This window comes from Marasmius oreades, chromosome 8 (assembly GCF_018924745.1).
Source record: "Marasmius oreades isolate 03SP1 chromosome 8, whole genome shotgun sequence".
Taxonomy (NCBI): domain Eukaryota; kingdom Fungi; phylum Basidiomycota; class Agaricomycetes; order Agaricales; family Marasmiaceae; genus Marasmius; species Marasmius oreades.
The window spans coordinates 2,681,542-2,707,328 of NC_057330.1; the positions used below are offsets into that span (position 1 = coordinate 2,681,542).

General features: G+C 48.2%; 7 protein-coding genes across 7 annotated transcripts; 3 read left to right on the forward strand and 4 right to left on the reverse strand.

The window, feature by feature from the left end:
* Positions 1 to 47: 47 nt before the first annotated feature.
* E1B28_012806 (uncharacterized protein) lies at positions 48 to 997 on the reverse strand. The gene is made up of 2 exons (XM_043157953.1): positions 721 to 997; positions 48 to 669 (listed from the first exon to the last, which is right to left on the reverse strand). The coding sequence occupies exons 1-2, from the start codon at positions 833 to 835 to the stop codon at positions 416 to 418; spliced, it is 369 nt and encodes a 122-aa protein (XP_043005323.1). The 5' UTR covers positions 836 to 997; the 3' UTR covers positions 48 to 415.
* A 2,018-nt stretch (positions 998 to 3,015) lies between these two features.
* On the forward strand, positions 3,016 to 4,796 carry E1B28_012807 (uncharacterized protein). Its single transcript, XM_043157954.1, has 7 exons — positions 3,016 to 3,185; positions 3,242 to 3,366; positions 3,422 to 3,630; positions 3,700 to 4,117; positions 4,173 to 4,227; positions 4,297 to 4,473; positions 4,533 to 4,796. Exons 1-7 carry the CDS (start codon positions 3,044 to 3,046, stop codon positions 4,700 to 4,702), a joined length of 1,296 nt encoding a protein of 431 aa, XP_043005324.1. The 5' UTR covers positions 3,016 to 3,043; the 3' UTR covers positions 4,703 to 4,796.
* A 358-nt stretch (positions 4,797 to 5,154) lies between these two features.
* On the forward strand, positions 5,155 to 7,445 carry E1B28_012808 (uncharacterized protein; the record flags this gene model as incomplete). Its single annotated transcript, XM_043157955.1, has 7 exons — positions 5,155 to 5,682; positions 5,739 to 5,776; positions 5,839 to 6,100; positions 6,162 to 6,595; positions 6,654 to 6,816; positions 6,905 to 7,233; positions 7,286 to 7,445. The coding sequence occupies 6 exons, from the start codon at positions 5,155 to 5,157 to the stop codon at positions 7,199 to 7,201; spliced, it is 1,722 nt and encodes a 573-aa protein (XP_043005325.1). The 3' UTR covers positions 7,202 to 7,233; positions 7,286 to 7,445.
* A 157-nt stretch (positions 7,446 to 7,602) lies between these two features.
* E1B28_012809 (uncharacterized protein) lies at positions 7,603 to 10,950 on the reverse strand (the record flags this gene model as incomplete). The annotated part of the gene is made up of 9 exons (XM_043157956.1): positions 7,603 to 8,312; positions 8,361 to 8,462; positions 8,511 to 8,879; positions 8,933 to 9,166; positions 9,225 to 9,463; positions 9,521 to 9,585; positions 9,636 to 9,749; positions 9,800 to 9,978; positions 10,038 to 10,950. The coding sequence occupies 9 exons, from the start codon at positions 10,948 to 10,950 to the stop codon at positions 7,603 to 7,605; spliced, it is 2,925 nt and encodes a 974-aa protein (XP_043005326.1).
* A 2,675-nt stretch (positions 10,951 to 13,625) lies between these two features.
* E1B28_012810 (uncharacterized protein) lies at positions 13,626 to 17,916 on the reverse strand (the record flags this gene model as incomplete). The annotated part of the gene is made up of 11 exons (XM_043157957.1): positions 13,626 to 13,934; positions 13,981 to 14,484; positions 14,537 to 14,943; positions 15,001 to 15,399; positions 15,454 to 15,825; positions 15,876 to 16,092; positions 16,143 to 16,322; positions 16,395 to 16,848; positions 16,901 to 17,250; positions 17,302 to 17,531; positions 17,589 to 17,916. 11 exons carry the CDS (start codon positions 17,914 to 17,916, stop codon positions 13,626 to 13,628), a joined length of 3,750 nt encoding a protein of 1,249 aa, XP_043005327.1.
* A 1,467-nt stretch (positions 17,917 to 19,383) lies between these two features.
* E1B28_012811 (uncharacterized protein) lies at positions 19,384 to 21,394 on the forward strand (the record flags this gene model as incomplete). The annotated part of the gene is made up of 7 exons (XM_043157958.1): positions 19,384 to 19,908; positions 19,967 to 20,004; positions 20,075 to 20,126; positions 20,190 to 20,339; positions 20,392 to 20,825; positions 20,875 to 21,037; positions 21,098 to 21,394. 7 exons carry the CDS (start codon positions 19,384 to 19,386, stop codon positions 21,392 to 21,394), a joined length of 1,659 nt encoding a protein of 552 aa, XP_043005328.1.
* Positions 21,395 to 22,647: 1,253 nt separating this feature from the next.
* E1B28_012812 (uncharacterized protein) lies at positions 22,648 to 25,526 on the reverse strand. The gene is made up of 5 exons (XM_043157959.1): positions 25,493 to 25,526; positions 24,645 to 25,418; positions 24,533 to 24,589; positions 23,477 to 24,478; positions 22,648 to 23,426 (listed from the first exon to the last, which is right to left on the reverse strand). Exons 1-5 carry the CDS (start codon positions 25,503 to 25,505, stop codon positions 22,792 to 22,794), a joined length of 2,481 nt encoding a protein of 826 aa, XP_043005329.1. The 5' UTR covers positions 25,506 to 25,526; the 3' UTR covers positions 22,648 to 22,791.
* Between the last annotated feature and the right edge of the window lie 261 nt (positions 25,527 to 25,787).

Genomic DNA, 25,787 nt, shown 5'->3' on the forward strand with positions numbered 1-25,787 from the left:
TTGAGCCCTCGATAGGGCTGCGCAAGGGGACCTGAACTTAGCCATTTGCGGTTTAAAAGCTGTTGACATTGTACGATATCGATACGGCCTGTGAAAATGTGAGGCATAAACTAAAGATAATGAACTGCAGTGCACTTGAAGTGTAATTATGTGGGAAGAGTATATGTATAATCTTGACGTTGCGGGGGGTATTGGTACATTGGGAAAGTGGAAAGGGAATACAAAGCACTATGTAGGACACGGTCGACAGGGGAATAGGTGAAGAGGAATGGACAGTCAAAAAGGGAACGAACGAAACTTCGAAACATCAGAACTGGAGCACAGCAACGGTCTTTCCATCCGAAATCCCGGAAATATCACAGAGGCTGTGTTTCCTGGGGTAACTAACACATGTGCATGCGTCGAACCCCCGCACTCAGAGAATGGTGATGGAGGAAGAGGAGGAGAGTGAACGAGCATGGCGTGACTTGCTATACGCAGGATCCGGAGGGGGGACAGCCAACTTGTTCGCTTCGGTTTGAGTGCTGAAATTGAAAGAAGTCATCGGCGTCGCTGGTGGTTCCGAGTCGCGATCACCGCTTCCACGGCAAGGAAGGAAGCTCATGATCTTTTTCACCAACTCAGATTTCCGGAAAAGGTAGAGGGCCACGAGGAAGAGGATGAAGATGACTGCGTGATGGATGAGTCAGTGTAGAAATATCATAGGGTAGGATGGCGTACCTAGGGCGAAAGCAATGGTTGCTTTCACCGGTTGGGAAACCTCTTTTCCATCATCATCTTTCGGTGGGATGACTTCCCGAGAGTTCACGTCGCTTTTGTTGGGAGAGGTGATCATCGACCGGAGACAGAACAGTGTGATCGTTGACGGGGAGTTCCCTGGTAATAGAAAAGTTGTTCCTGTTCATGAGAAAAGAATGTCAATGACTATATGTGACTCGCCTTAAGCTTGTTGATGTGGTGACTGGTCGTTGTCGTCGAAGAAGGAAGAAGGGCGTCGAGGGGTTTGAGGGGGGAAGCTTCTTGGCCTGTTATATACCCTCCATCACTTGTCAATCAAGTCTACAGCAGTCCCTATTATAGAGTAACTTGATTGGGCGGAATCGCGAATCCGCTAATAGCGGCTCTGAGCTCAAGTACGCGCTGAGAACCATGATCTTCCACTGGGCGCTTTCGATCCTGGGAATAATAATAAGCGCCGGCCATGGCGCGCCGGGGAAAACCTTGGGAGTACTCACGCTTAAATATCGGCGATATATGCAGAAACAACCCTCAAGGACGTTACCACAGTTCAGAACTTGTTAGATCGTGGCTCAGAATTATCAAGACGGGAGGGTGAGACCCGACCTGACGTCAGTTCTCCCCCCTACTAGCATATAAGGTATTTACGGTCATGACGTATCCACTTTACGCAGCTGTAAAGTCCCAAAGAAATACTAGCTTGGGTCCAGGCATACGCCACAAACACTCGTTGTACTCGGATATGGTCCTGCCCTACCCCCCTTCGTCCGGAGCCTGCTTTTTGGCTTGTTTTTTTTTGGGGAGAAACATACATGATCGTACGCACCGCATGACTTCGAATCATCTCATTAGCATTAGTAGAAAGTACTGCCGCCATGTAACGGTCAAAGATAAAATGAAAGTATTCTACGCGGATATCCTTTACCGAAATCTAAATTCATCCACGTTATCCAAGATCTGGCTGCAGCTTCGGCAACAATGATTAGTGTTGCTCAAGCCCTCTGACCTGACCCGACCCGACCCGGGCTTTTGAAGCCCAGCCCGACCCTCTTGGAAGGGCTCGTTGGGGTCAGGGCTCGGGCTTGGAGTTTGAAAAGCCCTGACCCCGGCTCAAGGCCTGGGGCCCAGTCACGTGGGATACTTACCATTATAGGACGCTTATCCGTACATTTTTCGCCGCCTTCTTTATCAACACATGTAAGTTATACCAAGTTATACAAATGATACTATGATTTTCACTAATTACCATCATTTCTAGTGCAATTATTGACTATTTGATGTTGGATCGTATGCTCAGATGGGAATGATAGCTCACAGTGCTGCCAAAACATTGCTTTTTATTCCACAACCTTAATTCTACTTGTTATTACACAATACTGTCCAGAAATGGTGATAAATAATGACTAAATATGATGACTCATGAGCCCTGGCTCAAGCCTGACCTGACCCTGGGCTTAGGGCTATCGAGGGGGGCTCGAGATTTGGTGAGCCCTGACCCTCAGAAACCCGACCCGACCCTCAACAACACCAACAATGATAGTTATGAATAACATTGAGGATACGATGCGTTGAGAGGTTGTAAATGGGAGAAGAGAATCGAGTAGTACCTGGAGCTGCGACTACTGGTAAATGCCCTATACTACCTTCCCTCTTTTGAGCCTCTTACAAATGGTGGCTCCGTGAAGGCGGTAAAAAACATCGATTTCCATCAATGAGCTTGACACGAGGTAGTAAACCGTGTTCTCTGTCGGATTTGAAGCGGGGTAAGATATAAGAGGAGCCTGTCCTTGTCGCCAAAACCGACAAGATTTTGACGAATTTGTACATACATCCGAAGTGTCGCATGGCGAACCGATAAGGTGAGGCGGCATTACTTGCCGATGCAACAAATGGAATGGAGGTGGTGAGCCAACCAGTTCTTGTGGACAACGACAGCGATCCTCAAACCCCATTCATTTCAATGTCTGAGGCTATCTACAGTGCGAACGCTGTCTTGATACCCATTGTAAGCTCTCACGCTGGGCTCACAATGGAATCATGACACACCTCAGCTGTACATGTGGATGACCATTTATTGACAGAAAATCTGGAGAGGGGATGGGAAGAAAGAAGCTCACCGCCATCTTGAAGACCAGATGGCGATGGCCACGTTTCATTCTTGGGCTGCATCAGTGTCGCATGGGGATGTACTACAAATTCACTACAAATTCGTCAATTAAGTTAACCGGCCCGGACCCCCGTAGATAGTAACTCGGCTATCTCAAGATTGTCATCTGCTGGCTTCGTCAATCCGAGTCCCCTCACCATGTCCTCCTCTTCCAACCCAGCTCCATGGAGCGATTATATGCGGGGAATCTATCTGAGTGGGAAGGGGCCAACACCACTTGGGACAGTCGTATACAAAGAGATCGAAGAGAAAGCTCGACAGAAGCTCAAGGACTATCCAGGTTCGTTATCGTTGGTATCATTGGGCAACGCTCAAGCTCACATTACGTGACTATAGGAGCGTTTTTGTACGCTCATGGAAGTGCTGGGGCATGGCAAACCTACAATGCTAATCTCAGAGCCTTTGAAAAGCTCACTATCGTGCCTCGTATGCTCGTCGATGCTTCGGTTCGAAATCTTGAGGTCAGCGATCACTGGTTTGAACTATCGATATTTATTTAATCTCATTACCTCCTAGACGACCATCTTCGGAGTGACCCATTCGAGTCCCATCTTTATCGCACCCATCGGCGTTCAGGGAATATTTTGCGATGAAGCAGAGTTCGCTCCTGCTCGTGCCGCTCGAAACCTCAAAGTACCATTCATAATGAGTACAGCATCGACTAGGAGCATCGAGGAAGTAGCTCGAGAGAATGGAGATGGCTATCGATGGTTCCAGTTGTACTGGTAAGTAAATAAAAAAAAGCTTTTACTCTCAAACTATCGCGATCTCAAGAACCGGGTTGGGATTTCCAGGCCAAAAGACGACAAGGTCACCCTCTCCCTTCTCAAACGCGCCAAAGACAACGGATTCAAAGGCCTCGTTATTACACTGGACACTATGAACATAGGCTGGCGCCCACACGACCTTGAGACAGCCTACCTACCCTTCGGTCATGGCGTCGGAATTGAAGTTGGTCGTTCCGACCCGGTATTCATGGCAAAACACGGGTTACAACCCACCACCGACCACCATCCAGAGTTCCCTTATGATCCCAAAGCCAAGATGAAGTTATTACAACAAGGGGACGAGGAGACTGTCAGAGAAATGAAGCTGGGACAGAGTTGGTTGTTGGAGACGAATTCAGGGCTGTATAGATCTTGGGAGGATCTCAGATTTTTACGGAAGATTTGGGATGGTCCGTTGGTCCTGAAGGGGATTCAACATGTCGAGGTATGCCTCAAACCCGATTTCTCCTTACATATCTTCTTACCCTTTATATCCGAAGGACGCAGAAAAATGCTTGGAATACGGTATCGACGGTATAATAGTATCAAACCACGGTGAAGATCTCCCGCTGTCTTTCTCAAGCTGTTAAGTGAACGTTGATCCCCGTCGTTCTCAACCTATAGGAGGCAGACAAGTCGATGGAGCTATACCTTCCTTATTTGCACTCGAAAACATCATGAAATCCGAAAAAATCCGAGCTGCTCAAAGTTCCGGGAAGCTTACAATCCTTTTTGACTCGGGAATCAGGACCGGGAGTGACATCATTAAAGCGATAGCGTTGGGTGCACAGGCTGTCTTGCGTTAGTTCCCCCCGTTCCTTGTAGAGAAAACAGCTGACATTGGGTGTTCTTGGTTATAGTGGGCCGCCCGTGGGTGTATGGAGCGACACTCGCAGGGACAGCTGGCATCGAGCAGGTGATTAAACATACCATGGCGGATTTAGATACGAACATGGGATGTGCTGGGTACCCCAATTTGGCTGATATTCGAGGGAAGGCAGATAAGATTTTGGACAAGATAGATTGGTAGACTCGGAGGTCTTGCGCCTTGCAATTTTGAAGAAGAATCAATAACGTGTATTATCTAGCGTATCGGTGCGCAATCTTGAAGTTCAAAATCGACGTGATCTTTCTGGTCTGATGAATGGCAGCTTTTGTCGCAAATGACCGCATTCTCATTGACTCGTTGTCTTCAACGATTCACCTTTACCAACCCCGAAGATGTTCTCGTCAAGGTATTTCCCGATCGAGCCAATATCAAGGAACTGACCGACACCCAGCGCGTACGCGGATTTATCGGTCCATGTAAGTTGAACTGCAGTTCACGTTCTAAGTGCCAGTCAAGGGCAAACCGAATACGGCACGAGGCAACCGCATCGTGGGGATTAGAATTCCTGAAACGCCACATGGAGGTTCGGGGGTTCTCGCGAGGTGAGTATAAATACAGTTTGTCTTTCGACCTAAACGGTTTCTGCTAGAACCATGACACGCGGCATCCTGTTCTTGGTGGTAACCCTGGTAGTCAGTAGTGCGACTGCTCTATGGCCTCAACCTCAGAGTATATCAACCGGCTCTAAAGCTCTCAAGATATCACCTTCCTTCCATATCACCCTCTCTGGAATCAAAAACGCTCCTAAAGACCTTCTCGACGCGATTTCGAAGACCAAAGACAATATCGCGAATGATAAACTCGAACGGCTCGTCGTTGGTCGTGGTGCTGTAGATGCAGAAGCTGTTGCGAAAAGTGCCGAGTTGAATGAGCTCGTGGTGTCTCTGGAGCACGATGGCAAAGTTCGAAGTATTTCAGAAGAAGCAGTCGATGCGATTGAGAACAGAGTTGAAGGATATAGCCTTACTGTTCCTGAAGATGGGTCAGCGGCTACTCTCAAAGCGAATTCAACACTTGGGCTATATCGAGGATTGACGACGTTCCAGCAGCTATGGTACTTCTGGGATGGGAGGGTCTACTCCGTGGACGCACCTTTTCAAATTCGAGACTCTCCCAAATATGTATGTCCCATGTGCACATCTTTCGACAACAACTGACAGCTTGTCACTCCTTCCAGCCTTATCGTGGACTTATGCTCGACACCTCCCGGAACTAGTGCGTGAAATTGACGACAGTCAATGCGGTCTTGTGCTCAAATGACGATGCATTATCGCTAGCTTCCCGGCTGAAGATATCAAGCGTACTTTGGATGCCATGAGCTTGGTCAAGGTACGGACCATATGTTCATCTCCTGTTCTCCCATCCGTTCATGTGTCCGTCCTATTTCAGCTTAATTCCTTCCACTGGCATGTTGTCGACAGCCAGAGCTTCCCACTCCAAGTTCCGGGATTCATGGAATTGTCCGAAAAAGGTGCCTACTCACCTTCCTCGGTGTACACTCCAGAAGTCGTGAAGGATATCGTTGCTTATGCCGCCGCAGTGCGTTACAAATCTAAGTCGTTTAAATGAATAAACCGACTGATATTTTTTTATGTGTTAGCGCGGTATCGACGTGATAGCCGAGATCGACACTCCGGGACATACCGCCGTCATCGCCAAGGCCTTCCCCGAACACATCGCCTGTAACGAAAAAACTCCATGGACCACGTACGCCAACGAACCTCCCGCTGGCCAGCTCCGCCTTGCCTCTGACGCAACTGTCAAGTTCACTGCTAATCTCATTGAAGCTGCTTCTTCCTTGTTCCAATCCAAGTTCTTCTCGACCGGGGGAGATGAAGTGAAGCAAAGTTGTTACAGAGACGATGAAGAGACTCAACAACAGCTTAATGCGAGCGGGAAGACTGTGGAAACTGCGTTGAACGACTTTATGAAGGCTACCCATGAAGCGTTGCATAAGAACGGGAAGACGGCTGTTGTATGGCAAGAGATGGTTTTGGAACATAAGATCGAGTTGAGGAACGATACTGTGATCTTGTGAGTTTCTGCTCTTTTTGTGCTTGATGTAACTAACCACGGCTGACTCGCTCCCAAGCGTCTGGATTTCTTCTACTGATGTCAAGGCTGTCGCACAGGCAGGCTTCCGGCTCGTTCATGCTGCATCTGATTACCTTTACCTCGACTGTGGTGCTGGCGAATGGCTTGGGAACGACCCCACTGGAAATAGTTGGTGTGATCCTTTCAAGACGTGGCAAAGAGTGTGTTTTGTTCCACTCCGTTCCCATCCCCCTCACTTACTTACTCTCTATTCACAAATTCCGAAATTCCAACTAACCATGTACCCAGTCATACATCTTCGATCCAACTGCCAACTTGACCGAATCTGAATCTAAACTTGTCTTGGGCGGTCAACAGCTCCTCTGGACCGAACAATCCGGTCCTCAAAATTTGGATTCTATAGTATGGCCTCGCGCAGCATCATCTGCAGAAGTATTTTGGTCTGGTATAGGAGGGAATATCAGTCAGGCGTTGCCGAGGTTGCATGAGGTTGGGTATAGGTTGAATCAGAGAGGTGTGAAGGCTATTAATTTGCAGCCTTTGTGGTGCGCGTTGAGGCCTGGGGTTTGTGATTTGACTGCTTAAGCGCTGGCCAAAACTTCAATATTTCAATAGTTGTGAGTGGTTTCCACCTCAGTCCAGGACTTGACAGGTAACGTAAAGGCCTAGAAGGCCCCCATAATAGCCGTGAGAAACGGGCCTTCGAGGCCATCTACGGTTCCTAGGTAACCCGAACTACATCCCTACCTTCCCCTACTAGAGCCTGTCCCCATACCATTTTCTATCATGGGTAGGAGATACACAAGATATACAACAAGATGCAGCAATAAATTTTGGTAATGACAGTAAGATACAGGATCACGCCGTAGATCGGCAGTCGCGTAGAGAGTGGTAGTGTAGCAATGTAAAACAAATTCTACAGACAGCACAAGAAGACGGTAAAGACAAAAGGATAGACTTGTATTCGGAAGTATGAGCTCCAATGCTCACTTAGCGTTATCCCCGGGGACGCTGGTAGTAGGAGGTTGGAAATGAAACCCAGACGCAGCCATCATTGCCATAAATGCCTGTATTTGCTCAGGCGCAAACTGAGGTTGAGGAGGCTGGGGACGTTGGGGAGGCTGGGGATGTTGAGAATCCAAAGAGTTGGTTGGTAGAGAAGGCTGGTGATGGGGGTAGGCCTGGAAACCTGAAGAATATACGGGATATTGAGGATTTCCATCTGCCAATTTGGGGGTCGGATGTGGGACAGGGGCAGAGGGATACATCTCACTAGATGGCGGTGGGACGAGGGCGGAGCGACGCATCTGACTAGATGGCGGAGGGACAGGGGCGGAGGGATGCATCTGACTAGATGGCAGGACGGGGGTGGAGCGACGCATCTGACTAGATGGCGGCGATGCTGGCCTGAGATGGGAAGTGTTTGATGGTAGAGCAGATGTTGGCGGCGCTGGTGGAGGAGCACGATGGACACTACTAGCCAAGGAGGCGTCTGTGGAGGACAGTGTGCTTTGGCGTGCATGAGTTGGCTGAACAGTCGGCAGCATGGATTCTGTAGAGGTAGGGTCGTTGTATCGTGGTCTTTTTGACCTGAGTTCATCCATGTGAGGGGGTGATTGTCGCTTGATCGCCGTGACTGCATCGCTCAGGTCCACCATGGATATTGCTGGCTTAACTTCGGCCTTGTTACGGAGGGCTATAAAACATTAGAATAGAAGGGGGTTGTCGATCGAAAGAAACATACTGGCAAGGAGGTCAGGTGAAGTGAACTCAGCCGGATGACTGGCAGAGGAGATACTGACGTTGCCGTCAGCAACAACAGTAGCAGACTTCGACGCTTTCGCAACTTTCAAATGGTATTAGTATCATGGCAAAACTGAAACAGACACCTCACCTGATGGTTGGTTTGGCACCTGGAAGGAGACCTTCTTGACGGTCACAGATGGCGGCTGAGACTTGGCCCTATTGGCGACAACAATATCAGCAGTGGGCGGCTGAGACTTGCTACGATTACTTCGCCGAGGTCGGGTAGTTGGTGTTTCTTCATCTTCATGCTGGATCAGTAAGGCAACGTTCTTGTCTTCATTGAGTTCGTCGTTATCGTCGCCTTCCAATGAGTCCGAGTCGGATTCCACCTTGACCTTGCGCTTGGTCTGGGAGCCAGTTTTGGACGTTGACTTGATATCTCGAAGGAAGACCTCCTTTACTTTGCCGTTGCCATCGGGTGCAAAGGAGAGGATTGGAACAACGTTATTTCTGATATCTGGAGGCAACAGGGCAGTTTATGGCTCAGCTTAAAGACCATACAGGGCATACCTGTTTTATTCTGAGAGACAAACACCAGTCTATCACGACAGTGCTCGTGACACGCTGCAACTAGATACAATCGCGACGCCTTGTCGAGGTATGTGATGCCTTTACTATTTGAGGAAGAAGGTGTCCACGGTAGCAACACGCCGATAGGATAGTTGACTAAAACATATCCCTGCTTCACCATGGGCGCGTGTAGCGATTTCCAGAGCAGTTTGTCAAGCTTGAGGCCAGCCGTTACTGTGTTATCATTAGTTAGCATGATATTTCCAAGGGGTAGAAGGTAGAAATAACTCACCTGCTCGATTAAGAACCGCATTTCTAGCTGCATCAGTCAGTGCCGTTTCAGACGAATAGTTTGGAACAGCGACGCCAAGGGCAATCATCGAAGTGGCCTGATTTGAATGTGCATCCTTCGAGGGGGGCGTTGGTGCCGCTGTCGAAGTTGAGGCTACATCAGAGGTAGATGGCTTTTCATCTAGCCTCTTTGCAGCTTCCAGAACTTCTGCCCTCAGCATCTCGCGACGGAGATTGTGACTGTAAACAACAACTTGGTTATCAAAGAATGATGGTCAAACGTAGCGCACAACGTACAAGGCAAGTGCCCGAAAATGCCCCATCAGACGACCTTCAGTCGTCAGACAACAGTCTTCAGCAAACTGGAAGAAAAATCAGAAAGATTCTACATGTAGTGACAATAACAACATACCGTTTTTACTTTGGAGGTTGTATGAACGTGTGCGAGTGACTGATCTTCGTTGATTTGGTTCCCAGCAAGGAGGACGACACCGCTAAAACCATAGCGATGGTCAGAGGTCTCCAGCTACAGGTATAGGTATCAGTATAGGGAGGACTTGAGACATTGTGACATACCAGAGCCTTTATCCGCTGGAAGATCGACTCGAACGCTTTTCGACGGTAGCGTTGAAGCTGTCCAGGTAGCAGTGCTTTCATCGCCGACGCTTCTCGGAGGACTTCATCCCAATCTTCCACTTCTTCCTTGAATTTCGCAAATGTCAATCTTAGTTGCTGAACGGTCGGTTGGGATTGACCTGAAGACACGGTTAGAATGATTATGATACAACGCTATATACATGACGGGATTACTCACTGTCCCATTTAACATCCTCAGATACCTCCCCTTCAAGGCGTTGCATCTCTTGGACAAGAATAGTATCATCATTCAGAACCCACTGCTGATACGAGTTCCAGGGATTGTCCTTCCCCTTCATTCTACCATGTGAGTCATTCACGAGATATCGACTGAGAAGAAGGTCTGGCGTAGTGCTGAGTCGTTCAGCCAGCTTCTCGAGTAATGAGTCCATCTCGGCGAACAACTCCTGCAGAACTTGTGCTTCGGTCTTTGTTGGCCGGCCTCCAATCTCTTCGGCGGCTGGTACTTCGGTGGCCGGCATAGAACGAGCTGTTGTTGCCTGGAAAGGGGGTAATCCTGATCCTGTCGGATATTCGGAGGAGATACCAGATAGAACTTCGGATTGGCGATATCCTGAAGGAACTGCTAACAGAGAGGGTTGAGGAGGAGCGGCTAGCGCTAGCGGGGTAAACTGTGGATGACCTTGGTAGGGCAAAGACGTAATGACACCAAAAGGATGGGTATACTGATGTTCAGACTCAGTGAGCTGTGAGGGTTCAGTGGGGTTTGCAGCGAACGGAGAGCGTAGCGGTAGTCGTGATAGCCGCGGTGGTGTCGATGCAGAGGCAGAAGGAAATTGCACTTCAGCCTCCGCCTTTCGTTGTGCTGCAAGCGCACGGATGGATGAAGGCGCATTTTTTTTCGGAGTCAAGAGTCGTTTGTGGGGAAGAGGGGTGCCCTCAGCCGAGTCTGAGGACGGAACGGCGTGCAAAGTCTGTTGCTCACGCTGTTCTATGATTGCTGCTGCGTGCAACATACTCTCGGAGGGTAGAGGAAAAGCCCGATCGTATTCGTATTCAGACGGTGAATTCGGAACTGTTGCATAGGCAGCAGGTGGTTGAGAGGAGGGTGGTTGAGAGGAGCCATCCATCGTGCCAAGAATATCTGTTACATGCAGTAGAGTTAGAAACGGCATTAACGAACATTTTGTCACTACACACCTAAGTTTTGAGGGCAAGAAATGTGGAAAAACACGTCGGGGAACAAGTAGAGTTTTAGAGACGCGTCGCAACGCGTCAAGAGTTTTTGAAGACACGAGACGTGTAATAAACACGTCCGGGAACAAGCAGAATTTTGGAAACGCGTCGCAACACGTTGAGGCAAGAGATAGGTGAAGTTGGAATGGAGAAAGCTGGCGAGTGGCAATATACTGAGAGAGAAGATGCGCAGAAGAGAGAGGCGAAGGCGGGAAAAAATGGCAAGGCAGTTTTTATTGGCGATGACTTTGACGTAGAAGTTGGTAGAAGCAAAGAAGTAAGCACACGTTGTGCTACTAGCTCCTAGGGTAGAAGCAGAGAGGCACGCGTTACGCCACTCCTCGCTCCTACCAACTCTACAGGCGGGTGTTTGACTTGAAGGACCATTGAGGTTTTTCAAAGTTGGACAGACAATGGCAGGAAGTGACGACAAGACGAGAAGGAGCTGCGTGAGAAATTCTAAACATCATAAGTATATACACACGGGAAGAAACAAACATAAATCTTGTTTCGGCCGATTCGGCTTTACTCAGCGTTTCGGGGTTCTCGGACAACAGTATCAAAATATTTTCGAAGTATTATTCGGCTGATTCGGCTTTTGACTCAGCATTTCAGGGCTCTTGGACTACAGTATCAAAATATAATCTAGAGGAGTAACCTGAAAACCGATTCCATCCACAGCTCCTCCGAGCTCTTGGCTTCAAGCTCCTTGAGTCGTCTCTCTTCCTGGGCCTTTTCCACCATCTGCTTGTCATGAAGTTCCTTGTGTGTTGCCCACTGCCGATCCTGCAGCACTTGCTCGAAGGCCAGCCTCCAGTGGACACCTTGGAATACGTCCTTTGAGTGTTTAAAAACCAGCCGATTTTGATATTCGTATGCGTCGGCGTTGGTTCGACGAGCTATCTGCTATTTGACAATTTGATTTCAGTCTCCAATAGCAGATGGTAATTGGATAACGCACCCATTTGACTTTTTCAATTCTTATGCCCTGATCCAGCTCTGCCTCTCTAACTGCCTCCAAATCAGTTTCATCTTCCACCCTGTTTATGTCTTCTGGCCAGACCGCTAACCAAACATCAAGTGCAGCATCGAAAAATTTCATTAGCTCCTCATTTCCAGCTCTATACGCAGAGTGCAACGCGGGTGCAATGGTCATAGTAAACGTGCTGAGTGATTCGGCCTTGTGATCCCGGTCTCGGTGAAATAGATTGACCGGTTTCATATGTTTTATAGATCCTTCAGTAAAAAAGATAAGGCCACCGGCAATCAACATGTCAAAGATTGCCAACTCTTACCTTTGAAAATGATTTATCTCCTTCGCAAGCGTTATAATTTTGGTAGGCGTGGCTGGTATACAAGCGTGTTACAGAAAATACCAGAAAGTGTTGTAGTGCAAAGTTGAGTTAGTGTACGATTTAGAGTTTAAACTTAAAATCCTAGGACTGTACAGCTGCCCGGGTAACCGGCACTATGGATATAGCCGGTAATCGTACGACACAAGGTTGATATTCTGAGTGCACAAGTGAGTATTCCGCTTAGATATTTGAAATGTGGGCTAAGGATGATCACTTGGATGATATACTAAAACATGGAGACCAATGGAATTGTACAGATGGCGAATGAAAAAGTAAGAAAAGTAAGTGTTCAAATCCACACTCGTTCGCGCGTAAAGTACAATCCATACAGATACTACAACATTACACTATGCCTCGCCCTCGAAAGTATCACACCAAGGCAGAAAGACAAATTGCCAACAACCTCAAATCTCAGAAGTGTTACTACAAGTAACTTTCCGTTACTTTCTGACTGTTCAATCTCATCCTAATAGTTCTTTCTAGGCGCAAACAGGAGAAACTTGAAATTCAGAAGGCTCATGCACTTGAAGAGTTACTATCGTTCTGTTTTTCAATCAAGGATACTGGATGTGTCTAATATATCTACTGGCTCAGGGAGAAGAAACGAAGACGCAAGAAGCTCAAAAAAGGGCGGAAAAGACGAGAGGAGGAAAAGGTGGATATTATCAGTACAAGGTACGTACATTTTAATGTTCTCTGACTTCTCAAATTCTATTGAACCGCCTATAGAACAGGACCATCAAAGAAGACTATCGCTGTCCTTGGGACTGCTCGCTCCGTATTTTCCAACTTCAGTAAACTTATTCACGGTGCCCCTCGAATGTATGCCGACAATCTCTATCATTCCTACTTCGAACCTCTACCAAAAGGATGTCGTCGTCCACCCTCCTTTTTTGAAAAAGATGCCGAGTTGCTACGTGAATGGTCCGAGAACTTAGCACAATTTTGGAAGACTATCTATGAAGCGGAGGGTGCTGTTACGGAGCTCAACGAGATCAAGACTATGAGGGTGGAAGTCAGTGCGGTAGTGTCCTACATAGAAGAACTTCAGTTTAGTGCGACGATGGGAGACGAAGCACTTCGACAGGGGTACAAAAACAAAGAATTCTGGTTTCAGCGATGAGCCGTCGTATTGTATCTACCACCTAGTGAACCTTTCCGTGTGTCGACAAACATTTATATTGAATAGTTATACTTGAAGACACATAATACATTCACAATATTGTAAAGTCGCCTACAGAATCATCCGAGGCCGATACCATCTCCATCTGCGGTAAATAACGAATCAGCCTCGCAAGCAAAGATCGAAACTCCTTGATTTCCTTCTCCGTGGTATCGGGTATATTCTTTCCACGAAGTACTGCTGCCATGACAAAAAGAATCCAGACCCCGCAATCGTGTCCATTCAGCTGAAGGCGTTGAACCGTTAGGGGCCGGGCAATCCAACGATGAGATGGGGGTGCCACTGTGTGGCCCTTTTCGCTGGCGGTTGCAAATAGGCGGTTAATGACAGTGTTGATTTTCTATGGAAAGGAGTCAGAACTGCAAGTGGGAAAGTAAAGGACTTACTGGAAGCCAATCCTCCCAAATGCTCTCTGATCCCATGCTGTCGAACAAAAGGATGCGACTCGACTTCAAGCAGATAACGGCCAGAATCCAATGCTCCAAGTCCTCATCATGGATTGGTAAAATCCATGTCGACGCATTCCAATACTGGGTCGATCTTGTAAGACGCCAGACAGCGGCGTTGTCAATGTCGGAGAAAACCTTGGGAACAAGGTATGTCGAGAAAATTGCCACATCTCGTACAGTATGGGGTGATGATATCAAGGTGCCGCATGGTGAGAGATCCTTAGCCAAGAGCTCCTGCAATATGGCAGCACAACCATTCACACATTCCGCGCAGAGACGGCATGTGCTACTGTCCATCCGAACGAGTTCGCCAGCCATGAAGACGTGTCGAGCACCGAATGTGCTGGAAATGACATGAGGGGATGACATTCCGCCTACTACCGCCCAATGTGGAAAGGACTTGCTGAGAGGAAGGAGTTCCGAGTCAATAGGAAGATCAGACTGCACAGAGGGTTTAAGTATCGACATCTCGCTGCAGAAAAAAAAAACGTACTGGCACTTCCCATATCAGTTTTATGGAGTGGTTTGGAGTATGAGCCTGTCCCTCTCGCTGCTTATCATCCTCTCTATCGTCGTCGTCATCGTCAGCTCCACCTCCATCCAATACCTCAGCCAGATAATGGTCCGCGGTATCGTCACCCAAGTCAAATTCATCGGCCCCGACCTCGTCATACATCTCCTCGACCAGCGTACTGTCCGTTGAGCCCGGAGACATGGAAGCCAAGATTCCGGGACTTTGACTTGAAGTAGCTGCAAAAGTTGTACTTGACGGCGTGATGTTACGGAGGCGTAAAACCTCTCCTTGTAGTTGAGAGAGCGACAAGTAGGGATTCACCCATCGAAGAGCGAGCCGCGAATGTTCTAGCAGCAGTAAATTGAATATCGTCTTGTACTTCTGATCTGTGAGATGTATATATTAGACCCATATTGGTAGAGCTAGACTAAATAATGACCTACATTTCTCTGAAGAATAGGCCTTTTCGATACCAAGAAATTCATGGCCATACCACTTACACATGTTGCTAGCCTCACTCTCAAGCCGCACCCTTTCCTCGCGACAACGATCGAGAGTCAACATCGCTCGTATCCCAGAACGAACGGACTCATCGACAAGCCAAAGTGGGGCAGCCTCACTGTCCGAACGAGCAATCCAGACGTCCTCCCACAGATAGGAGGACTCTGGGTCACGTAGAGCTGCAAGTTCGACCGGAAGAGACCTCGGGATCGGAATCGCATAGGATGGCTTGTGTAGAGCTTTTAGTTTGTCCACGTATTGGTTGTATTTCTTAATGGCACTTTGGAGCGCTGGGGCTCGTTTGGATATTGATTTGCGGGTGAGTTGATGTGCTTTCGTTCCTTCAAAAAACTCAGCTATCATGTGCGTGAACCGATACAAACATATCAACTTACCGAGGGCGAAGTCCCGACCACCGACAGCACGGTCTAACTTGTCCCATTCAAAGAAGCTGCCGATACACCGCTTCCGGACGTTGATTTTAAGGTCTCGTGCGAGTAATAGGAGCTGGAGATATTCGAATGGGACATTCTTGAGCTCTGGGAAACCTTCGGAGATGTTGAGGGAGAGGTAGAGGTCCTCTGACCTTGATTTGAGTACGGCGTGAGCACTCTCAAGCAAAGGCAGTGTGGCGATGGCATCGGCCGACGCGGACGGTAGGTGCTTAACGGCGTGCTTGGTAGTGACAATTGTCTCTTCGAGCGCTTCGACTTCAGACTGAAGCTTGAGAACCTTCCCGAGCTCCTTCTTCAGGCGGATTGGTGCATCTGTTGATGGCCATCAGTAGGAGAACACCGAAACGAGTAGCGATGCGTACGAGAGCGAACTGATGTCTGTGCTTCCTTCTGTTGCTCCCAATGCACCCGAAGCTCTTCCACTGGAACACAGACTTTCAATAACATCTTCTCAGCCTCGGCCTCCTTAACCTCAATGTTGTCGTGTAGTTTTGTTGTCATCCAAGTCCCAAGTTCCTGTTGTCGCTCTTCGGCAAGATGCTGTAAGGCTCGATCGAGTAACCATTTCCGGCGAGCAGCCTAAAGTAAGTCAGTGATAGTATAAAGGATATAGGAGTAAGTGATCGTACCGAAGATTGCCTCTCGGGACCTATTAACTTTCGGAGTGCTGCCCAGAGCCTCTCTGTCCCCTCCCCATCAGTCAGACCCAAGCCAGGCTTCAGATGAGGGTTGAACCTCAGTTGACATGGCCATTGGTGGCCATAGGCATGCATAACACTTGTCGCCAGTTGCAGCCTTGAAAAGTAGTCCTGCGGGAGTAAGTCATACTTACAAACGGTAAGTAAAACACAGGCACGATAACTTATGTATTCATGACTTACCGTGTTCATACTTCTATCAAGCACACATCCAATGTCGTATAACGCAAGTACTGTTGCAGAACTGGGTAGCAACGAAAACAGAGTCTCCAAAAGGGCAATGGAGTACTTCTGTTGTTCTCCCGGGGTATCAATTGAAGCTACAAAGAGAGGCACATCGTGCCGACACACAAGGCCCATCAGACCCCGCTCACGGAACATTTCGGATGCTGCGTGTTTCGATTCTCCCCTTGCAGCGTAGTACGACTCCCGACACTGGTCTATCGACTCATCGGGAACTTGTGGAGTGTAACGTTTGGCGGGTTTCTTCCGGGCGGCCGCAACACGCTCTCCAACTTCATCCACCACTAATTTGGAGAGGAAGCGTTCAGAATCGTAGAACGGTACACCCTCGCCTGCAGATACTAGCTGGCGATGGTGTAAGTTTCCGTCTAGCGCTACATGTATGTCTCCACCACTGTATTAATGAATTAGACGTATCAAGTAGAAGGAAGACAACTGTTACTTACTCGTCAAACGAGCGTCCGAACTCGTCTCCACCAAAACAAGCTGGACACAAGCGCTGTAAGACGGTAGCGCACTCTTCCTTCAACAGCACACTCGGGATTGGTGGGCTTTGTGTATATGAAGCGGGGCGGGCGGTTGCAAGCAAAGCGGGAGTTGAGGTTTCGGTGGTGGTCGGAAGGTGGTTGGTGGTAGAAGACGGCATTTGCTCGCACAATGTGGCAGAGGGCGAAGGAGTCGGCTTGCATTCGTCGATGATACGGGACATTTCTCGGTCCAGCATTACCTGGAGACAGTCGAACCATTGGACAGCAAAACCGAGAGGCTTCCGAATGGGATCGTGTTGCTTTCCACCCTGTGAACAAGTCAGTGAAACCAACGAAGTCGCAACGAAACAAATACATACCGTCTGATTGCACAAGGTAAAGCCGCGACGGCTGTACATCATAGCAAGGGAGCTGGAAAATGATGTGATGGCGTCGCACGAGTACCGCCATAGTATTTGGTAGAAGTCGAGAAGATCAATCGTAAATGCAGTTTGTGGTCTTGAGGGCGAGGCAGGGAAAAGGCCATTCTGGACGAGGACCTGTGGTAACGTGCAGCATTCACAGTATGGAACAGTAAGGTCTCTATGGCCTTTCGAAGCCGCAAGTGAGAAATACATTGGCTACGTTAATCAACGAATACACTCACTGTAGAACGAGTAGCAGCGTAGCTTCGACTGCTTGGGGATACAGTTTCCTGTCGAGCAGCAAGAGGAAACCTGTACGGGAAGAGGGTCTGCCTTTCCAACAGTTCTGTCCCGGTAGAGAACCAGAGAGTCCAGCAACGTTGGAAGGAGCCTCTTCCAGTTCAAGTTGAGCTGAACAGCATTGCTGGAACGCATCTGACCACCAGTGGTAGTATTCCTGGGAGGCGTGGTGTTGAATGCCGCTTCAACAGAAGATGACACGTCGTTGTCGTTGAGTTCCATCCCGTCGTTCTCCCCGCCATTCATATCCATCCCACCTTCTCCGACCATTTCGAGCCCTACATGTCCGGAACATCCATCAACTGCCTCCTTTACAATTTCGGCCTCCTTTGACTCTGAACAACTAGCCATCATTGCGCGTCTGCGCGCCGTGGATGTGGCCAAGAGCGAGGCTATTCGAGCCCGACCCTCCTCAATTTTTTTCGCATTGCCCGGTATTTCAACCCATTTGTTTCCTCTCGCCTTTGAACGCCTCTTGCCTGGGCTGCGGGTTATCTTGCCTGGACTACGTGTTATCTTGCCATAGTTCATGAATGACGCCAGAAAGGCCAAGTGAAGGTGAGGAGGAAAGAAAGCTGATATTGACAGGCAACGTGATCGTTACATCGAAGCTACTGGTAGAGGACGCAACAGAGGAATAGCTGCTAGTAGGGGAAGGTAGGGATGTAGTTCGGGTTACCTAGGAAGCGTAGATGGCCTCGAAGGCCCGTTTCTCACGGCTATTATGGGGGCCTTCTAGGCCTTTACGTTACCTGTCAAGTCCTGGACTGAGGTGGTGGTTTCTTAATGGTCCATCATCGCTATTGTCGTTCGTACTCATCGCTCCCTTGTTTCACTCCGTTACCTTCGTTAGCTGTCCGCCTGCTATGTATATGTACCTATTTGTTATTCAATGCTTGGACTTTACGGGGTACTTGATCTTATACCATAACATTTCTCCACTAAGTTTGTAGGCGGCCTCAGGGCGTGTCCATACTTTGAACTTTGGAGCAGATTGACCATTGACATCTATCAGTTCCTGACTTCGTCCCCCCCAGTCGATTTCGCTCTACCTCTTGCAAAAAAGTTCCATTCAAACAGGGAACGCACCATCGGTGAGATGGCTGTTCAGCTTTTGTTTTTTTCGAGTTTCTCGTTCGACTTGTTGTAAAAAGGTAGTCTAACAATGATTTTTTTTCCTTGACACCTGCTAGCAATTCTCATTAGTTGTTCAATTTTGTCTGCTTTCAGTTGCTTATAAGCACTGTGTTCGCCTTGTCGTTGATTACGTGCCAAGCATGAGGGGAATCTTTTGGAGGTGTTACCTTGAGAAATTTCGAGCTCATAATGAGTTCTGTCGAGAGTTGGACGTCTTGTGATCGCTGTTTGTCGTGCACGAGGTTGGAGCGGCTGAAAACTTCTGTAATCTGTCTGTTTCTACCGTACAACGCGGTACCTGACCTCGAAATGGTTTCGTTCTTGTCACCGTCCGCCACCTTTAGACGTCCAGCAGCTGCACATGCTCTCCTGGAACACCTAAAATGCCGTATCTGCTCACATGAGCACGATAGACGCATATAGCTCTCAATCAATTGCGGGCACAGCGGATCGCGGTAAATTTCTCGCATGGACCGGACTTGGACAGGGTAGTCCATCGTGGAGATTCGAATCCCTGAAACATCAGATGCGGGGAGAGTTTAGCGAGGTGAGTATAAATACAGTTTGTCTTTCGGCCAGAACGGTTTCCCTCATACAACCATGACACGCAGCACGTTGTTCTTGGTGGCAGCCCTAGTCAGCAGTGCGACTGCTCTATGGCCTCAACCTCAGAGTATATCAACTGGCTCTAACGCTCTCAAGATCTCACCTTCCTTCCATATCACCCTCTCTGGAATCAAAAACGCTCCTAAAGACCTTCTCGACGCGATTTCGGAGACCAAAGACAATATCGCGAATGATAAACTCGAACGGCTCGTCGTTGGTCGTGGTGCTGTAGATGCAGAAGCTGTTGCGAAAAGTGCCGAGTTGAAAGAGCTCGTAGTGTCCCTGGAGCACGATGGCAAAATCCGAAGTATTTCAGAGGAAGCAGTCGATGCGATAGAGAACAGAGTTGAAGGATATAGCCTTACTGTTCCTGAAGATGGGTCAGCGGCTACTCTCAAAGCGAATTCTACACTTGGGCTATATCGAGGATTGACGACATTCCAGCAGCTATGGTACTTCTGGGATGGCAAGGTTTACCTGGTGGACGCACCTGTCGAAATCCAAGACTCTCCCAAATATGTATGTCCCATGTGGTTCATCATTTCGACAACACCTGACAATCCTTGACCCTTTCCAGCCTTACCGTGGACTTATGCTTGACACTGCCCGGAACTAGTGCGTGATTGACAATTTGACTCAGTTGTGGTCTTGTGCTCAAGATGAAGCTTCAATGTACTATTTCTAGCTTCCCGGTTGAAGATATCAAGCGTACTTTGGATGCCATGAGCCTGGTCAAGGTACGGACCATATGTTCATTGCCCGTTTTCCCCTATCCGCCATGACCGTCATACCCTTTCCAGATCAACACCTTCCATTGGCACGTTGTCGACAGCCAGAGCTTCCCACTCCAAGTTCCGGGATTTATGGAGTTGTCTGAAAAGGGTGCCTACTCACCTTCCTCGGTGTACACACCAAAAGACGTGAAAGATATTGTTGCTTATGCCGCAGCGGTACGTTTTTCAAACATTGTCTTTGGACGAAATGAGCAAACAACTTTCTCAGCGTGGTATCGATGTAATTGCCGAAATTGATACCCCAGGTCACACCTCCGTGATCGCCAAGGCCTTTCCCGAACACATCGCCTGTAACGAAAAAACTCCCTGGGCCACGTACGCCAACGAACCTCCCGCTGGCCAGCTCCGTCTCGCCTCCGACGCAACTGTCAAGTTCACCGCTAATCTCATTGAAGCTGCTTCTTCCTTGTTTCTATCCAAGTTCTTCTCGACCGGGGGAGATGAAGTGAAGCAATCTTGTTACCAAGACGATGAAGAGACTCAACAACAGCTTAATGCAAGCGGGAAGACTGTGGAAACTGCGTTGAACGACTTTATGAAGGCTACCCATGAAGCGTTGCATAAGAACGGGAAGACGGCTGTTGTATGGCAAGAGATGGTTTTGGAACATAAGATCGAGTTGAGGAACGATACTGTGATCTTGTGAGTTTCTGCTCTTTTTGTGCTTGATGTAATTAACCACGGCTGAAAGCGTCTGGATATCTTCTACCGATGTCAAGGCCGTCGCAGAAGCAGGGTTTAGACTTGTTCATGCTGCGTCTGACTATTTCTACCTTGACTGTGGTGGTGGTGGATGGGTTGGGGACTTCCCCAGTGGAAATAGTTGGTGTGATCCTTTCAAAACCTGGCAGAAGGTTCGTTTTCTTTCCTACCCTCTCCTCCCAAACTCTTGATCCTGATCGCTGCACACACAGGCCTACTCATTCGACCCAACTGCCAACTTGACCGAATCTGAATCCAAACTCGTCTTGGGTGGACAACAACTCCTCTGGACCGAACAATCCGGTCCTCAAAATCTGGATTCTATAGTATGGCCTCGTGCAGCATCATCTGCAGAAGTGTTTTGGTCTGGTATAGGAGGGAGTATCAGTCAGGCGTTGCCGAGGTTGCACGAGCTTGGGTTTAGGTTGAATCAGAGAGGTGTGAGGGCTATACATCTGCAGCCTTTGTGGTGTGCGTTGAGACCTGGGGTTTGTGATTTGACTGCTTAAAGTGAGCGGCCTTAGCCTTGTTTCCAGCTTGATACTCCGACCGTTGGAAGGTGGTGTTTGAATATCGTTATCATGGTTCATCATCCCTATATCGCTGTACATATAGCGAACACAACATATACATATAACGTTCTTTGCGAAGTTCCTTGTTCCGATAGGTCTTGTCTGACGTGGGCGCAAACCTCAGCATTCCGATTGTGCGGTGTAAGACTCGGCTGAAGGGATGTCATTTAATGCCATGACATGTGGCGAGTGTCCAAAATAAAGTTCTTCGAGTGTCATGTTCTTCGTAGACTCATAACCGGTCGTTGCAGGAAGAAGTTGGTCGAGACATTCGCTGATGATGTTCAACTGAGATCTTGTCATCACATTCTGAGTAGCACCACGTTATGAATTAATCCTCGGAGTGTTTACCATGTACCTCTGACTACTATGGCCCGGTAAAAAATAAAGCGTCAAAATTAACATAACTGAACATTCATGCATCAAATGTCAGACATTGTTCTCTGCGTCTCGTCCTCCAAATTGTTTAGGCTCATCGTGTTCCTTGAGTGGCATGCCTTCCTGCCTCACAACCTTGTTACGCTGATTCCCAAGTTGAATCTTTTCCTCAGCAGATGTCTGCTGGTTTCCTTCTCCGTCAACTTCCTCTTGGACTCTGACCAAGTTCCCGGGCCGGTAATATCTCCTTCACCACCACCTTCTCGCCAGCCATTTGCACGCGATGTGTTCCGCATCAAGGAAGTTGCTATCACACTCTGAATGACACTCCGTAGCCGATGTGCCAACGTATTCATGCAGTCGGAACCTGGTCCAAAAATAGTTGTAGCAACTTGAAGGACGTACATCTTCAAAGTCTTAGGGCTGTTCACTCAAATCAAGTCATTTGAAAGAACATTCGGTTGAATGGGAGGAACCTTGGGAATTCCAAGTTGAATGGTGGTTCTCGACAGAACTTATACATTTGCTAGACCATGCGGAATCAATGTTCTGGATTTACTAAACCCGATATCGTCAAACAATTCAACCGGAAACCTTGACGCCGCTGTAATTATAAATACATTTGTATGCCTGATGAATCGATGAAGTGTTGAACATCGTTTTTTGATCGTTTTGGTACCCGATCTGTTATACCTTTGAGTCCATAATCGCTTTGCTTTCGAACCCCTAACGGAAATCCAATAATTGAAAGTTGTAATTTGTGAGATGATGATTATGAGGTGATACAGTGATATCGAAGCAGATGTAATAATGCGAGATCGGATACAAGTTGAGATACAGTTGCAAATGAGAGAGCCTAACATGATAGAAATGTATGCGTAGATAAATAGTACAGACGATAAGTAAACGATATATGCAATTCTAACATGAAGAATAACGAATAATGAGGTTGACCGTTATGAGGGGGCGATAGCGTCTGTGTATGGGGGTGGAGGATCGAGAGCAGCCAGAACCGTGTCGTACGTAACATAATCGCCCAAGGTCTCCTCTTTAAAAGGGGGTAGCCCACTGGCAAGGTGAGGGATTCGGGCAACGTGAGAATGGCGAGACCGTGCACTATATCCTAGATGGATTTGCATCCGAAGGCTGTCTAAAATCGGACTGAGGGATTCATACTTGGGTGTGGTAGCCTGAGATTCTGTGTCCATGAGCCAAGCAAGCTTTGTTGTCCGCACGGCAGTCCAGTTGCCTTTACACCACCCTTCGAGGGGTGGATCTTTAATCTCCTGTCCGTTCTCGTAGCGGCAGATGATCCACGCGAAGACATAGACAAGTGATTCGAGGTCATAGCGCACAAAGTGCTTCGCTGATCCTTCAGCTCCCTTGACAAGCGTCAAGAGATCTATTGCGATAAAAGGTTTGGTACCTGTTCGCTGTTTGGATGTAGCACGTCGATTTTCTTCCATAGTACACGCCAAATCGAAGTCGTTAAGAACGCCGACTTTCCTGTCGCCAGTTAGACGAAACATCAAGTTATTAACGCTGATATCACGATGCATGATACCCGGAACAGTGACCAGCCATCGATGACCTGCCAGATAATCATCAGAATCCGGCCGCGGACAAATACTAGATACCCACAGTTGACAATGTCTTTAAGTGCTAATCTCAATTCCTCAGGACCAGCGAGGTCAGTAATCGGAAATAATTCTTCCACAACCAAGTATCGGAGGGTCCTCTTTTCATATTCTTCCCCAAAAAGTTGTTCGAACGACACAGTGCCTTCAAACTCGCCCGAATCGAGCATATCCGGAAGGTGGTCTAGAACCCATTGATCCTGAGCGCGAGAATCCGCTGCTACTCTCGCTTTCTTGATGAAGACTTGCTCAGCTTGCCGGGTGGTCGGAGCACTCGAGATCTTCAAGATCAGTCCTCGAACCTCTGTTTTACCGAATAGCTTCCCGCTCTCAGCCTTTATGCCCATCGTACAAGTGCCACGACTAATTAAACCGCGGGGAAAGATGCGGATATCTGACACCTCGCACTTGTTTTCCCCGACATCGAGGGTACCTCCCCTGAACATCCATGGATCGGTTTCCCGGCTGGGGACCGGAAATTGAGGCGTAGACAGCGTGCAAGGAACCAGGCGGTTGAAGAATCCCCACTCCGACCAGGTCATCCTTGTAAATGCAAGCAAGATGCGTACAAAGAGACTCGGGTCTTTGACGAAATTGAGAGGTTGCGTGAAGCAACCCCCCGAGCGCGTATAAAGCAGAAGCTCGAGTACGTTATCGGTGACGAGAGCCCCAATGATATGAGTGCGAACTCCCCCTCGATTGAACAGAAGGTGGGCATATCCAGCGCACTGTACACGGATATCCACAGGAGTTATCTTGAGTCGTTTTGATTGAGGCTCTACAACTTCCGTGAAATCGTCGTCGTCGTGAAGGCGTTTTGATGAAGTACTCCCAGGGCGAGAGGAGACACCCGAAGCGCCCACACCACTGCCGCTCGGAGCCAGAGGACCAGCGGTGCTTCCACTTCGGGAGGTGGTATGAGAACTGCCAGCTCTGTTAAATTTAGGAGGATGGGAGTTGGAGGCTTTGGTGAGTTGCGAGTCGTTGGTTTGGTTGCTGGGATTCTCTGGAAGATATTACCTCAGAAGGAAGTCAGAAAGATTGCAAGAAATTGTCTCACTTGATCGTCGTGTAACAGAAATTGTAGGCGGAGGAGATGGCACTTGCTGAGAAGGGCCTATCACCGACAATTAGCGGAGTCTAGGAAAAAAAACAATAAGACCTTTACTAACTGTGTTCCTCTATATCTTGTTGATCGTACTGTTCGACCTTAAACTCGGCGAACATGAAGAGGTCGCTCCACATCAGCGGAAATTTGGGAGGCGACGTGATCGTGTCGATAATGTTCTCGAGAGTCGGTGTCGGAGCATTTCGCGCGGTCCACTGCGATTTCACCAGTTTCCCATTTCTCTTCTTTCTCCCGTTAATCTTATTCCCGCGTTTTTTGTTGCTGTTGTTAATCCTTTTGTTCGTCTCGTAATCCCATTCTCGACATCTGATATCGATAGCCTTGTATGCAGTGCCAACCACATCTGGCTTTCGGTGGCCTTCTGACCCGCGAATATACTCAGGGTCGTTGACACAAAGCGTAAACCCCAGTTCGTTCTTCGTTATCTTCTTCTCTACCATCCGGGCAATACTATATCTGCATAGTTTCGTGAATCTTGGGTACTTTTCCTCCTCACATGCAACGGGCTTGCTGTATTCTTCAAGGAGCCTGGTAAATTCGTGGGACTTGACGATTTCGTCTATGACTGTGACTTCGGTCGATGGGGGCGGGTTGGGTGTATGAAGGACCGTCGACATGAAGAGGTCCAAGTCGACGCGCTTGTCGTTCATAATGTCATGGCGAAGGACTTCGTCGATTTCTTTATGAGTATGATGTTTTTCTTCGCGGTGAGACGCGGTTCCCTTGCTATAAGGAGTACTTGAGAAGCTGGCAAGTTCCGATCCGTTACGGCGATCCGGGGTGCGAGGGGGTTGATTTTTGGGCACGAAATGAGGACCTGGAAGAAGTTCGAACGGTATTGAGGAGGAGCTGTGGTGAGGAGGCATGAGGAAGAAGGAACAATGAACTTACTGGCTGTGTTCATGGTGGTTGGAATTTAAAGGCGCGCCTTGTCACATTGTGGCCTGTCACGGTAGCCAAATCCGGAGACAAAGCGTGTCCACTTGGCAGGATTAATTGTTATGCCCTCTTGCTCAAAAACGTCGAATAATAGAACTGCGAATGCATGAGAATCCATGAACCTAAGATCTAAAGGAGGTGCAATCTGAGACTTCATATGATGTCACACGCTAGAAATATCACATGACCGTGTCAAGGACGAGTTGTTATCGATTCGTATCATCTCGTCTGATTCCAGAGGCCAAGC

Bases quoted from the DNA above. Each gene is read 5' to 3' on its own strand.
- E1B28_012807 (XM_043157954.1), top strand. From the start codon at position 3,044: ATGTCCTCCTCTTCCAACCCAGCTCCATGGAGCGATTATATGCGGGGA. The intron at 4,118-4,172 runs GTATGCCTCAAA...TTATATCCGAAG, and splicing joins AGGGGATTCAACATGTCGAG to GACGCAGAAAAATGCTTGGA. The intron at 4,474-4,532 runs GTTAGTTCCCCC...TCTTGGTTATAG, and splicing joins GGGTGCACAGGCTGTCTTGC to TGGGCCGCCCGTGGGTGTAT.
- E1B28_012812 (XM_043157959.1), bottom strand. The intron at 24,590-24,644 runs GTTAGTAAAGGT...TGTCGGTGATAG, and splicing joins ACAAGATATAGAGGAACACA to GCCCTTCTCAGCAAGTGCCA. The intron at 24,479-24,532 runs GTGAGACAATTT...AATATCTTCCAG, and splicing joins TTCTGTTACACGACGATCAA to AGAATCCCAGCAACCAAACC.
- E1B28_012806 (XM_043157953.1), bottom strand. From the start codon at position 835: ATGATCACCTCTCCCAACAAAAGCGACGTGAACTCTCGGGAAGTCATC. The intron at 670-720 runs GTACGCCATCCT...TCCATCACGCAG, and splicing joins AACCATTGCTTTCGCCCTAG to TCATCTTCATCCTCTTCCTC.